Below are 15,043 nucleotides of genomic sequence, written 5' to 3' on the forward strand. Positions count from 1 at the left end.
ATGATGGATATGTTCCGAGTTCTTAGCTGTGGGACGGTGATGGTGGCCGCCGCTCCTCTCGCTGATCGTCCTTTAAGCGTGCGCATGCTGACGTTGAACCCCACTTCGTCCAGGTAGATTAGGCCATTGTCCGGAATTTCCCGAGCTATTTCGTAAAACTGCGTAGCATATAATTTGCGATCTTCTATTGTTGGCAGAGTGTTGCGCCGTTCTGGGATCAGCTTAATCATCTTCAAGGAGTAATTGAAACCTTTTATTTCCCTCGCGATGGTAGTAGTCGAAACTTGTATCCCGTGTTCTTCCAATACTTTTTCGGCGAGCGTTTTCAGCGTCACCGTACAATCGTCGTCGATCCAACTCCGAACATCGCTTATAGCTTGCTGCGACAACACTTTCTGCCTGTTGCCACCACGTTTCTTGGCTTCGATCTGCCATGTTGTTTGGTACTTTTTGATGATCCCATAAACGGTCTGCAGTTTGATGTTTAGCATTTGGCTAATATGTGCATGCGTTGCTCCGTTCTCATACGCCGTTACCACACGCTCTCTATCTTCGTTGCTCGTGGTTTTTCGTCGACGGGGCGTTTGAACCGATCTGCCTGCATTTTGCACTTGCTCAGAGCTTTGATTGGAGCTCATGTCTGTTAGGATGTAAATAGAACGATGTAAGTTAGAGTTCGGTTGTTGCGGTCCGTAGCTGTATTTTAACTTACTTTATCCGCTTGCTGTTTGCTAGTCACAACAATTAAGCGAGTTGGAAATGATACCTGTTGTACCCTAGCGCCTGAAACACCAATAATGCAAGAGCGTTTTAAAATTTCGCATCTTTTAGTCGCTGTACGCAAATACGTACCTTTACAAGTATGTTGACCGACACCAAAAATGAACGCACGATTTGTGTTAAATAGAAAATTTAACGCAGGACACAAGTACTTGTTTTACACACTTGGATTAACTTTAGACGCTTCGCTTGCTAGACCAATATTAAATATTTTCAGTACCCGAGAATTATAACTAACGACAGCATATGCCCGTGTTTTGAAATCCTGTGTATACAAACGATGTTTGAAAGATCCAATTCAAATTTTTGAATGCTTTAGTTGTATATGTTATCAAATGTTGTTGTTTGTCGGTGAAAATCAATTATTTTATGCTCTAATGTTATCAAACAATATTTTACATCCCTTTTTTTACCTCCAAAATTCGATATTTCATGCAACATTAATTTAAAATGTTTGTTTTTAAATTTCAACTCTTCAACCGGGGTAATATATACCCAGCTCCAATACCGGTCGGCCGATTTGGCATTCACTAAATTGTGCACGCGATTCCCTATTTATTTCACGCGATACCTTAAACTGTTTCGCGTTTCCCTATCAATGGTACGCTTTATCTTATTCGTTTGCGCGATTCCATAAGTTGGGCACGCCGTATCCTATCTATTGCCAAACCCTGTAACGACTACAGTTCTTCGTCAGCATTGACGATTAAACTAATGCCCATGTAAACTCGAGCTGAAGTACGATTACACTTGCCATCAATTAGTAGACGGGTTCAACAGCCCTGTCAGAGATTAGGTAGCTAGAGGGCGCCCCCACCGGGCGGATCGCTTCACCATCAGTAGTTTTGGTTGACGAGACGAAATTCTGCAGATCAATCAATCACCGACGATCGAGCCTTTTAGAATCATACCCAAATATAGAAGATCTGCAGGATAGGGACTGATAAAATAGATGAACCAGCGCTCCCGGGGGTATATTTTCGCACTCTGATACTGAATAAACGTCAATTTTAGAACGCCTGGACGCCTGGTGCCTTTCATTATAAATGGTGAATCATTTCGTAGATTTACTCTCTAGGACAGGTCTGCTAGTAAAAAAAAACATAAAGATGCGAAGCATTCAATACACTAGCGATCTTCGATAGCGACAGATCATAAGCAACCCTCCAACACGACGGACCATAACTTACCCCCCGCCTGGGGCGATTTCGTTTCTATAATCAAACGTGTAATGCGTTCGCTGTGCGATAGTTTTCGGGCGTTACCATTTTGCCGTTTCAATACCCGTAGTGGCACTGTATGACCACTTTCATCTAACTATCACCAGGCGTGTGCGCGTACCGTACGCGTGCGTAACGTAAAATTAGCATTGTACCAGATGAATTAATTTATTACGGCCACTTATAGCGCACGTTTATTGTTGCGTCTCTGTGCCGCGGGGCCGTCGATCAGCACCATGCGGGAATCCTGTTCCAGGTCATGTCACGCTTATCACTTATGTAATACAGCGACATGACATGTCTGCCAGGATTAATGGTTCAAATCATAACAAATTAGCGTTCCATGATGTATCGTCACTTCGCGCGGAGTATTGGATCTACATCAATCGCGAAAGCAATATTGTAAAGCAAAATAGTTGAAATATAAAATCAAATGTTGCATATGCTTCCTGATGTGTGCTAATGTCAATAGAGAGGAATTTATGCAAGATAGAGGAAAGCGTTACTCACCTACCGGTTAGACCGATGGCCTAGTCTGGATTACATCCACGCCCAGGAGACTTGAACCACGGCAGACAGGCAAACCCCCCGAGGCTGTCACTAGGAATCCCCAAGCAATCAGTCAACTACGCGAAACCGCGTATGTCACCTGCTTATGCAGCTTAGTAGGTAAATAGTGCGTACCCGCGAACAGGCTACACGAACGCGCGATAAACTGGTTGAAAAGGGACAACCGGCCATATCCCCTTGTTGAAAGTGCAAGTGATCAGCGGTCGGAGAAGGGCAGATTACAACCAGCGGACGTACCGCGAAAGACATCACCTCGATGGGGAGGCATCGTTTGTCTGCAGATTTGCTAGACATTCCCCCCCGTTGACGCGGCCGTCTTCTACCATCTTCCTGTACCGCTGTAAGGGGATTTGCGGCCATTTGACAGACACGCACCGTTTTTCGTCCATGGCTCGGCATCGTGCAAGCCGAAGCGTGCGTCCGGGAGTTGGATGGTTGGGTCGATTAAATCCATGCAATTATATGCAAATCTGTCAAAACTCGTCAAATGCGGCCTTGCCTGGGTGTTGCGGAGTGGTAAAGCATGCCGGATCGTGTGGCGACAGATGCGGACGGGAGATGATGGGTGGCATCGAGACTGGGGAATGTATAAAGTAAGCGATCTATCAACGTTTGGCCATCAGTTTGTCTCCAGCCAGTGATAAGAGCAGTGGGCAGTAGCAGCAGTAGTTTTGTCGTCGTGTGAAGTTTGTGCCTGTGCAACATGGTCGGAATGAGCTACCTGAGGGTAAAAGAGGCGAACCCGGAGTTCTGTTGTGTGCCGTTGGGTGAAAGTGAAATTTGACGGGCAAGTGACACCACAATTTGCGTTCTTTTCTAATCGCAGATATTTTTGGCCCTGCTCGTCATTGGCTGCATTACCGCGATTGATGGGGAGGAGACGGTCGTGGGACAAGGTGCGGAAGGTACGGGTGTAACGTCGTCGGTCGGTCAGCAATCGGTCGAGCCCAGCTCATCGTCGGTTTCATCGGATGCAGTTGCTGTTGGGGCACAGGGTGGCGACAAGAAGAACGCTAAGCGCCATCTTTCGTTCGGGTTTGGCCATGGGTACGGTGGAGGCGTTGGATTTTCTGCCGGTGCTGGATACGGATCGAGCGTTGGCGTAGGCTATGGGTCGGGTCTCGGCGTGGGCTATGGATCGGGTATCGGTTACGATGGATACGGTAGCGGGTACGGAGGCTATGGGTACGGTGCCGGTTACGGCGGTAGATTCCGCGGTTACGGAGGTTACGGTAGTTACGGTGCTAGCTACGGTACCGGTTATGGAGGTTATGGAGGTTACGGAGCGAATGGGTTCCACGGTTTCCATGCACACTACTCGAAACCGATCGTAACGGCCACCATCAAGGAGCACATCCCGATCGCCATTCCCAAACCGTACCCAGTGTTTGTGAAGAAAACCGTCCCGGTGCCGGTACCGATCCACAAACCCGTCCCATACCCGGTGATAGTGAGGAAGACGGTCCCGGTACCGATCGTTGTATCGCACCCGGTACCAGTACCAATCACCAAGCACGTGCCCGTCCCAGTCCCGCAGCCTTATCCGGTGTCCGTTCCGCATCCCGTTCCGGTGAAGGTACCGACCCCGGTTGTCGTAACCAAGCCCGTGGTCGCTTACTCGCCGCTCGTAAGCTCCCCCGCCATCGTCAGCACACCGATCGTGAGTACACCGATCGTCAGCACGCCCATCGTCAGCACACCGATCGTTACCAGTGCGGGACACATTTCCGTCAGCGATCATGGCTTACATCAGACGCACCACTCGCACAGCCATTATGCGTCGGGCGGTGGTGCGTACAAAGCGTACACTTCCGGCACAGCCGGTCTTTACGCGGGCAGCGGCGTTGGGCAGCACTACGGTTCCACCGGCCATTTCGGCGGGCATCTCTACGGCAGTGTAGGATCGTCCGGCGCACACTACGGCGGTGTGGGACATTATGGTGCGCACTATGGAGCCGGCGCTGGCCACTATTCGGGCCATCTAAGCGCTGGAGTCCTGTGCGATCACTAGCAAAGTACCCTCAGCCAGCTCTCGCATATAGGCACAAAGTAGTTAATAGTTTCGCTTACTGTCCTTAGGTTAAGATTAATGCTCAGGAGTTTTCGACTTCGAACGTTTCAACAACTCGCAATGTTAACAGCAGTTAAATTTGCAGAACAGTGTTCAATAAAGAAAGTAATTTGTTACCAGACATCCTATTTTGATCATGGTGTTAGTATCACTTCCTTGTCTAACGAGTTGCAGCTCCACGAAAGAACTCTTTCCGGATGTTAAATCCAGGGTGTCATCTTTGTTATGCTTATTTTTGAGTGCTTTGTTACGGACTTATTATTTTATTTGTTATTTTTTTTTAATCAATTATTCTTTTATTTACTCAAAACAAAATTAAAATACAACAGTAAAAACGTTTTTATCCGATCGGTCGGATCGCGGACGCTTTCGTTTCGTTCTGGTTTTTCCCGCGCTCTTACTACTACAATGACAGTTTGTAACTGTCATCGAGAGTGACAGCGTTACAACACAGGGTGGTTCCCAACATGTACCGTTTCGGAAGCAAAACTCGATCAAACAAAACATACAAACAAGCTTCAGTTTCAACTTACACATTTATTCAGCTGGTACTGCACCCGGATTTTCAACAACCCTGGCGCGGTGCTACCTTATATTTAGTAAAAGGTAATAAACGTAGCGCAAAAAACGCGAACTAGTGAAGTGGAAGCTCGCAGGCGTTGCCAGTCCAACCCACAAGCTATGCGAACGTTACATTCTTAAACCACTAATCAACAACACAAAACACGGTACGACACGTGCGCACTGGTACGGGGATGGTATCGGGGTTTCGTGGCAGGGAAAGTAATAACACAACAAAATGAGAAAAACACAAATGGTAACAAAACAAAACACGAAGGAAATACAACGTCGACTAGCTGCTGGTTCCACACATATGCCACGCGGAAAAACATTTGATCCACCTCAATGCAGCTGTTGATAAGCTTGTTTGGTTTCTGGTTTCTTCCACTGCTTACAATCATGTTAGCCATGCCAAATGGGCGGCGATGATGGCGGTTTTTCCTGTACAAGCCAGGAAGATACTCTCCGATAGATGGCGGCACTGTGTTGTAAGCCGGGGTGGGAATTCGCAAAGGCTTTACCGGAAGGGCAGAGGACGGGGAAAGCGCATGGGGATGGTGGGGAAATTGGAAAATGCAAAACATGCTGTACGCAATCGCGCGTCACTGAGCACGAATTGTGGGTGTGTAGGAATTAGTATTACAAAAAAGGGGCTAGTACACCTCAGTACCTGAAGTGTTCGAAGGAATTTCCTGGTTTGGTCCACGGTTGAGAACAAATAAATAACTGAAGCAATCCTCTGCCTGCTGTCCGGAAGGCTTTACACCTCGTCAGTGTCCTCGATCAATGTTTCCGCGTGGTTGCGGGCTCCAAAGCTTCGCGTTGCGGAGATCAATGCGCGTGACCGTACGGCGAAGATTCCTCGTACGGTGCACGGTGTTGTTGCTCATGCACGGTGGAAGCACCGGCAAACATGTCACCCGTACCGTCGTCGTGAAGGTGAAAGGTGCTGCCGCTGGCAGGTGGATCGTACGAGGTTACGAGACTTCCGTCCGGTCCGGCAACACCACCGTACTGGCCGAGCCCGGTGTGGACGGCGTACTGGTGCTCGCTGGCAGCGGGCTCGTGGTGGTCGTTACTTCCACTTCCGGCACCACCGTCTCCGACCGGGTGGATGTTGTGGAAGTGATAGTGGAACTTTCCGCCTGTTCCGGCGTGGTCGTGACTGGGGGCTGCACCGTTGTTGCCGCTTCCGTGGTGGTGGTCGTGGTCGTTGTAGCTAGGGTAGAGGTGTGCGTCACTGGGGACACTGTAGACGGTGGGCTTGGCGGAGGATCCGTAGCCTCCCTTGTGCTTCTGGCCAAACTGCTCGTGCTGGCCGTGGTGGTGGTGGTGCTCGGTAAAGGCGTGGTAGCCACCGGCGTGGTGAAACTCGTGTACGGTCTGCGCGGATGAACCGCGCGCCGGGGACTCCTTGTGTTCGCCGTACTGTTGCTGTAGCTGATAGGATGGTCCGCCGGCAGCAGCGTCTGCGTGATACGGTTTGAGGGCTGGCCCAGCAAGAAGGGGATCGTGTTTGGTGGCGTGGTAGAAAGGGAAGGGGTCCCCGGCGGTGTTGGCTTGATGACGAAGATCTTTATGCGCTTCCCCTGGAAGGTCCGCTGGATATGGATGCGAATGATGGTAGCCCGCGGTGGATATCTGCGGGTAAACGGTCCGATCCCCCGATACCGGGTAACCGTGTGTTGTGGCGGTGGGTAAAGCTCCGGCGGCTGCTGCACCAGGTCGGTTCGACTTGGCAAAAGCCGGGTGACTGTAGCCTTCGGCGAGGACGCTGCCGCCGCCTCCTCCACGGACACTGCCTTGCTGTGGACGATCGGTGTCGCGGTGGTGGTGACCACTGGCATCGGTGTGGTAGCGACCGAAATCGGGCTTCTCGTACCGGGGGTACGATTCGCGAACAACTTGGAACGGGCGTGGGGTGAGATCGTTAACTTCTTTCGTTTTGGCACCGGCTCCATGATGTTGCGCGCCTTTTTCGGCACCTTGGTCCGCTTGGAGCCCCGCTTGGAATCCCGCTTCGAGTCCCGCTTCGAGTCCTGCTTGGTGTGTCGTTTGTAGCCCTTCTTGGAATCCCGCTTCGAATCCCGCCTGGAGTCTCGTTTCGCCTTCACTTTGGAATCGCGGTACCGGGGTCGCTTCGTTGTCCGCTTGGATTGCCGCAGCTTCGCCGAACTTGGCGTACGAGTGCGCACCGGCTTCCGGGTCACTTCCTCCGATTCCTCCGATATCTGCTCCGACGTTTCTTCCACCGCTCGATTCTCCCGCTCCTCCTCGTCCTCCTGCTCCTGCACCTCCTCCTCCGGATCCTGATCCTGATCCTCCTCGACCGTATTGCTGAGACTCGAAGGAAGCTCCTCCGTGCTGTCCTCGCTGGAACTGCTGCTGCTCACTGGCAAAGCGGTAGCCTTCACCGATGGCCGACGGCGCAGACGGTGCAGATTTGCCTCCGGAGATGCCTGCCGCAGTGGAATAGGGCGTATCCGTGGCACGGGCGAACGCGGACGTGTGGAATTGGTTAGCGCCGTCCCCGAAGTCATACGACTCGGCCGCCGATTGGAGCGCATGAGACTCAGGTCGGAACTTTGCAGCCGAATGCGCACCGGTTTGAACTTGAGCACCACCGACATAGTACTGTCGTTGCCCCCCGCCGACCCCGCCGCCCCCGTGTCCCCCGTGGTAGTAGTGTTCCGCGCCCGGATGCGGTCCCGTTTGCGTTGGCTTTTGATGCTGGCGATGCTTCTGCTGCTGCGAATGCTGCCCGGTGTGGCGCTGGTGGTGCTGGGCGTACTGGTGCTGATATTCTTCCAACTGTTGAAGTGAAGAAGGACTTGGTTTACTGAACGTGCTCTCAGTAGGGGATGCAGTGTGTTCCGCTAGTGCGAGACGGTTTCCTTCCATGGGATTGTAATCGTCGCCAGCGTCGTATACAGAGTGTATTGGAAACGATTGTACGTACTCTTGGACCTGCACCGTGCTCGCGTGCGCCTGTGACGACGCTGGGTCAGCATCCGCGGGCACCGGCGACGGGCTTGGGCCGCTGGTGCTACCGGCCACAGTAACCGCCGCCACGGTGGCGACAGTACTCTCGACCGGTACGGCGACCAGCGTCGGGACGGGTACCGGGACAGGTTTGCTCACCGGCACCGGGACCGGAACCGGTTCCGGTACCTTCACCGGGAACGGTACTGGCACCTTCACCGCCACCGTTTTCGTGATCTTGACCGTCTTCGGTGGCAGCTTGTACTTGCCGACGTAGACACCCAGATCGATCAGCTTTTCGCTGGCCTTTTCCAGCTCGGTAAAGTTTTGATTCATCTCATTGATCAGTTTATGCTGCTCCCGCACGACATCCTTGTAATAGTTGCCGAGCGCCGCTTCACCCAGCGCCCCGCCAACCAGCAGCGCACACAGTACCACGAACACCTGCACACCCGGAAGTGGGTTGGTAGAGGCGATCGCGCATTAGCAACAATTAGAATCGAACAGAGAGCAGAAAAAGAGAGAAAGAATTAGTAAAACTGAAGGTCAACCAATTGGCACTGATAAGAATTGTCACAAAAAAAAACAACACACAAAACACACACACACTGAAAGCACAATCACACTAGAGCACAACTTACAAGCTTATTCATTTTGTGTTTGGCGGTTCTGAACGTGGAACTGCTTGTACGACAAAAACCCGTCCAAATCACGTCACCGAGATGGAGATCGGGTTCGCTGCTTGCTGTTCTGGGCGTGACTGGCGTCTTCGGTCAGTTCATGGAGCTACTAGCGTTCTCGCTAGAGGTCTGAGTGCAATGAAGAATTGTTCACACTTTCACCTACACGGCAGCTGTCACTTTGGCCAAGCCAAGCCTTCGGATCGGTTTCACGCACCACACGAGCCTCGGTCGAGACAATAGGACCTGCTCGAACGGATATCGCACTGCACACTGTCTAATGGCCGGCTGGTGCTACTTTCTTTTATACTATTTGCGCAACGGTCCAAACAATGCACCGCTTTTCCACCATTTCCATTGCATCCCATTTTCCATTGCCCCAATGGGCCGGGGCCATTCCGTCACAAGCAAACGGTAGTAGCAACGGTTGGCGTACGAAAAAAACAGAACAACTGTTTACCGACTCACCAGTGGCCAGGAAGCGCAAGCGTGTAGAGCGCATCGCGTTCGCACATAGCCCAACAAACACGCTAAGCCCTAAGGTGGCGGCCCCACGCTGCCGCGCTGCAAAGGAAGCAAGAATGCAACGGAAGCCTCCCGGGGGTGAAGACACGCCACCCGTTCGTCCACCTACTGCGTCGCGCAGGGGTTAGCCGCGAAACAGTGCATCAAAGCCGAAGAACTACGTCCACCAATGGCCACTGCACCGCTAAAACCGAAAGGAAAGGCCAACGGACAAAGTGCCAGCCGCCAGCTTTTTGGCGTGCAATCGGCGAAGGGTGCTGGAAATTGTCCGAATTACGCAATGGAACGATAAGTTTTACGCGGAACTGTGGTCCTGTGGATGGTAGGCACGCGCGCGCGCCTGACTTTGATGGGTGAGCCTGAATCGAGGCGAACAACACGGACCAAACATCGATGCCGCCGGAGTCGGAGTTATGTGGCTATCAATTCCAATTTTCTACCGCAATTTGCTCGAATCGAATCGGAAAATGGTTTTCGGGATTGTTCTTTTCCGACTGGTTGTTGCTGGTTGGTGCTGTGGTTGAATATGCTTTTTATATGAAGATAACCATCTGACAAGTTTGTGTTCAGCCTGTAAGTCGGCGAATAAGTCAAGTCATATTTGAACTTACAACGCTTCCGGTAATTAACCTTTGTACAGACAGCTCATGTAGCCGCTTTTGGAAGGAGACCTCCTCCTAGGTACTGGTCAACGGATGAAAAGCTCATCGTGGATACAGACTTCAGTCTGAGAACTTCGAGGACTTCCCAAGCTGTCTTCTTCTTCTGAATCGGCACAAAATCCTCAAGAGGTCTAGGTCTGCTATTTCTGGCTTTTTGTGACTTCACTTACCCGTAGTTGGATAATCAGTGTTGGAATTCGTGTGAAGACCGATGCAACTACCATCATGCCACCGGGCCTCCAGCCGATCAGGGTGTCTGGAGTTCCAAAATGAAGAATTTGGCTCCAAAAGCTGATTGAATCTTTGGAAAAATTGCTGCGCATTCGCTCACCCTGCCCAAGAGTTTTTTTTCCGAGGTATTGGTTTAGGCATAAACCATAACAAAGGTGAAGGGAGTTGTGGAGATACCCAGAGAGAGTTCCCTTCCGGTGAAGATATTGCGAATGTCTGAACGGTCAATTCCAGTATCTCTCACACTATCGAAGTCTACCTACCGTATGTTGTAATTGCGTCCTTCTTCAAGTTAATTTCTTTTCCAGCATATATTCAAGCTAGTATTATCCTTCAGTTTTGAATTCCTTTTTAAGTCTCTTTCCGTAACCAACTTTTTCATCCAGTTAATTATATTTATTTTCTCCTTATTATAATCCTATTCTTTTAGCAATACGGCCTGGCCGTTCCTGAGTAAATAAAAAAAATAATCCTATTCTTTTCGATTTTGTCAATTTAATTTCATTATTTAGATTTTTTTTCTACTATTTTTTGTGGATTATTATCAATTTGTTCTATGATTCCATTGTGCTGTTCCTCGTTTATTATCATCTGGATCTTCGTATTATTTTTTTTTTGCGAGAATTCACTGGGTAACTTATTATAAAATTCGTTCTTTTATTTGTTTGTTTAACACTTGAACTACCTTTTCATTATTTATGTAAATTATTTCATTTATCTGGATTGTTTTTATATGTTGATTAATGTAAAAAAGAGTATCCCTTAAACTAAATGGGTTTAATGGGCACTAATTAATTATGTTTGCGTTAAATCGACGTCAATGTTTGAAATCACACTGTAAAATAAAAAGAAATGCATATCAAGGAAAAAGAATGTTCCATTTACTAATCATCTGTAAATCGACCATTTAAACTGTAACAAATGCACACATTAATCACAACAAGCTGCTTCCATATTGTTGCCATTGTCAGCCATGGCTTTGCGCTGCAATTGCGTTTTCATCGGCAAGTCAACATTTTTTCCACAAATTAATCGCATTTACTCGCGGCAACGTACACGCGTATGCGAAACGAGACAGTACGCTAATGCCGTGCAATACCGACAACCGACACACTCGAACGCACATGCCCAAAAAGGCATCCTTCCGTTTGCCCCGCTGTTGCCGCTACTCGGGGCAACAGCTATCGGTGGCGAAGGGCTCAGCGCGTAGGTGTTGATTTCTGCCACTAAATAAATCCCGAAGACACGCAGAAAAGGCGAGAGTGGGAAATGAAAGAAATCTGGGCCACTTGCACGTTAGGCTAGTCGGGCAAGGGAAATGCAGAAAAGTGAGTGAGGAAAAACTTCCTCCTTTGCATTATGGATGGAGTCCCTTGGCCCTTTAGCCGCTTGCAAACGTTACGAGAGCAGCAAACAAACGCACGCACTCTGTCTTGCGTGTGCTATAGGGGGGGAGGAGGTTGTGGAAAACTTTTCTACCTGTTTGGTCCCGGTATGGTTCGAGTGTGCCGAGGCACGACTTATATCACCCCTAAAGAGGAAACACTCGGGTGATTTTCCGATTACCGATTCCTTCACCCGGGGCGGTCCCACCTTCGGAGGTCAGGACGATCGCAGTGTAAGTGTGCACTGGTATGGTGCTCTTGAGGCTTGAGCAGCAACGCTTAAACTTAATTACACCCCGTACGCACCCAAGATGCTCGCATCAGACAGCACTCACATCGTGTGAACCGGTTCGAAAGTGTATCACCCGTATGCATATGATATGATAGGGAGGGCCCTAATCGTTTCCCTACTGCCTTTCTTCGATCGAGTAATAATTGGTGGGCTTCACGCACGTACAAAGTGTTCAGTGCTGGTCGAAGATCAAAGGATGTTCGTCCCGTCAGGTTTCCTGCTCGGTTTCGGCTGTGGATGGTGGATGGACCGGTGCAAGAGTTTTATTTGCCAGTAAAGTACTTCCGCATGTCTGTCGCCAGGGTGCTTGGATGGATGCGAGATGTGCTTTGAACCGACCGGTTGGATGGAAATAATTTTCAATTATGCAATATCCATCGTGTGACAAAGTTATTTTTGATTGCACGATAAAGCATGGTGTTTGGTGCCGGTGCCTAGAAATGTTGGACCGATATTAAGGAAGTGGTATGCAGGATACGATTTGCAGCGATATCAATCACTGAGAATGCTAAATAATGTACGTGATAATTTCCTTTCCATAATCAAAACCTCAATCACTATCCGATATTTTGGGTTCATGAACTTAAAAATACGTTGAGTAGAATTATTGACCATCTCCCAACAGAAAGATTTTCAAAATGATAAGATGTTTTACCGTAATGGATATGATAACTACGTACAAATCGCTTAATTATTATCGTTCCGATAGTTATGGTGCGATTTTTCCATCCACGACTGACGCAATAGATCATACAAGCATTCGAGCGCACTAATTACAAGTTATCCGTCAAGATCTGTACCGTCAGGCGCTGGTAATCACTGTGGCTAATAGGATGTATAAAACTTTTTATCTGATTTTAAAGAGCAGCGAGCGAGAGCGCTGTGGCGGGGTAAGTGTTAGCCCATAAGTCGCCGTTTAGTTATGGTTGTTAGTATCTGTCGATGCCATTTAATGATAGTGCCCAGTGTAAACGAGTGGATTTTTACTGTGGCACCAAGACAAAGAAAAAAACACTTAATGAATCATACACCTTTATTGATCGTTTGGTGGGCGTTTGCTTTGTTAGGACTGTGTTAGCCTGTGAAAAACTGGAAAATGCATGGCTTTGCAGGGTTTTTTTCGTGAGTAGTACAGCTATGAGGGTAAGTGTACCAATAGTGCTGCAAATGATTAGCTTGCAAACGATTTAAACTTAAGTCTTTTCCCGAGTTATGCGAATTATGCGTGCTAGAGAAATTCGTGTAACTCGAATTCGAATTTACAGGAATTACACAACCATGGGGCCATCGTAAATTCAGTAAAAGTCGTCATCAACAGTCATTTTGTCACCGTAAACCCACAATTCGGCATCGTCAATCTAACAATGGCGTTGACAACTTAAAATCGGTAACTTGGTAACTTTGCGTTTATTGTAATTCTAAACAATGATCCTCGTTAAACCGTTCTCGGTGGACGAATGAATTAATAAACATTAAACATTAAACTGTAAATAACTTATTTGGTCTACCTGAAGAAATGCTTTATTAAAAATTATATGTTTAATTGTTAATATTACAAAATTATTTTTTTAATTGTTTTTCAACAAACATCAAACTTTATCAAATTCATGTATGCTAGAGAATTCAAAATTCGAAACAAATACGAAAACAATACGCTAGTTATTCTTTGCATAGTAAATGGTAGTTTGTAGTTTTTAACTTTAAAAATAAAACTTTTCTAAATTAAACCTAAATCACAACGATTATTTCTCAGAAAAACATGTGGATTCTTCGATGCCAATTTGATAGGCCAGAATCTAAAGAAAATGATACGGCCGAATAAGGTAGTTACGGTGATCGATTCATAGTTCTGAACGCCATTTTTGAGTTTGCATCGCCAAATTGTGGATTTATGATGGCAAAGAAACTGTTGATAACGACATTTTGTGGATTTACGACGACTTATTGGCTGTGTAAATTCTTTATAATATCGTTCAATAATACTAAATGCAGGATCGATTTCTTCTTATTGCGTTACGAAGCTCATTAATAATTGGTATTTTTACGCTTCTTTCGATAATTAAAGTAAATTTTCAACAAAATTAATGTTTCTAATATTAAAATGTAATTAAATTTGCTGGAAAATGAATCGGCAGGCAAAACAACGGCAACGGTTGATCGCACTAATGCCGATATGCGCCTAAATGTATGCAATAAGATGCACACCCGTGCTATAAATTATTTATGGCACAAGCAGAGCGGTAAAATTTTTTCAACTCGTAGATCGCAACTGTAAAACTATGAAACTTTGTAAAAAATAAACCAATTAAGTTGATATTGTTCAGGTAAATTAAGATATTTTCAACTTACTACAATAAAACCTTAGGAGCATAATGGTTAACATGGGAAGTTGTATTTTCATATTTTGAAGTAAAGCTAAAAATACTTAATAACTTTAGTTGCTTAAGTTGTTTGATGCATAAATTATTTATCGAATTCTGTTATAATTTAATAGCTTTAAGTTATCCTGAGACAAAAAATTTAACAATATCTACTTCAGCTACTGTTCTTCAAGCACCCACAACACCCATCATCTTCGCACAGTATAAGATCACCTCATCAGGATGCTCCTGCTGTGCTGTAACCGATCTCGAGAGCCCTTCTAAGCAGCATAAATTGCATAACGCACACCGAATCGAACGACTCCAACAAACGGTAGCACTGCCATAATTGATGCAAAGGTCTTCGTTTTACACTTTCAAAATCCATCATCCGACGCGTACCTTGACCTCGGCCCGCTGGCCCATCGGTTTCCCGTGCGCCATTGTGCAAGCGAGGCTGCTGGTAGCGTCATGAGCGTATGCGACGACGCATACGACCATAAAGACACCGATGGTCATCGGAAGACATCCATCAGATGCTCCAGATGATGGGTTCTCTGTGGGAGAAGGTCGGTTTTTGCATTGTGCTGTCGATTTGACATCGTTTTTCACCTTTTAAGCTTCGATCATAGCGAGGGTTTTGCTAATGGCCAGGGGTCATCCGATGAGCGGTTGGGTGAAGTTAAAGTAGGTCAACTGTTTGATCGGAGCGCATAATTAGCAT

At 47.5% G+C, this 15,043-nt stretch overlaps 2 protein-coding genes across 2 annotated transcripts; one reads left to right on the forward strand and one right to left on the reverse strand.

Annotated features, from left to right (window-relative positions):
- The first annotated feature begins 3,270 nt into the window (after nt 1-3,270).
- Nucleotides 3,271-4,581, forward strand: LOC128304733 (uncharacterized). Its single transcript, XM_053041949.1, has 2 exons — nt 3,271-3,297; nt 3,397-4,581. The coding sequence occupies exons 1-2, from the start codon at nt 3,274-3,276 to the stop codon at nt 4,579-4,581; spliced, it is 1,209 nt and encodes a 402-aa protein (XP_052897909.1). The 5' UTR covers nt 3,271-3,273.
- A 1,452-nt stretch (nt 4,582-6,033) lies between these two features.
- Nucleotides 6,034-8,837, reverse strand: LOC128302660 (hornerin-like). The gene is made up of 2 exons (XM_053039527.1): nt 8,826-8,837; nt 6,034-8,628 (listed from the first exon to the last, which is right to left on the reverse strand). Exons 1-2 carry the CDS (start codon nt 8,835-8,837, stop codon nt 6,034-6,036), a joined length of 2,607 nt encoding a protein of 868 aa, XP_052895487.1.
- Nucleotides 8,838-15,043: the final 6,206 nt, after the last annotated feature.

The sequence above is a fragment of the Anopheles moucheti genome, chromosome 3 (assembly GCF_943734755.1).
Source record: "Anopheles moucheti chromosome 3, idAnoMoucSN_F20_07, whole genome shotgun sequence".
NCBI classification, from domain to species: Eukaryota; Metazoa; Arthropoda; class Insecta; order Diptera; family Culicidae; genus Anopheles; species Anopheles moucheti.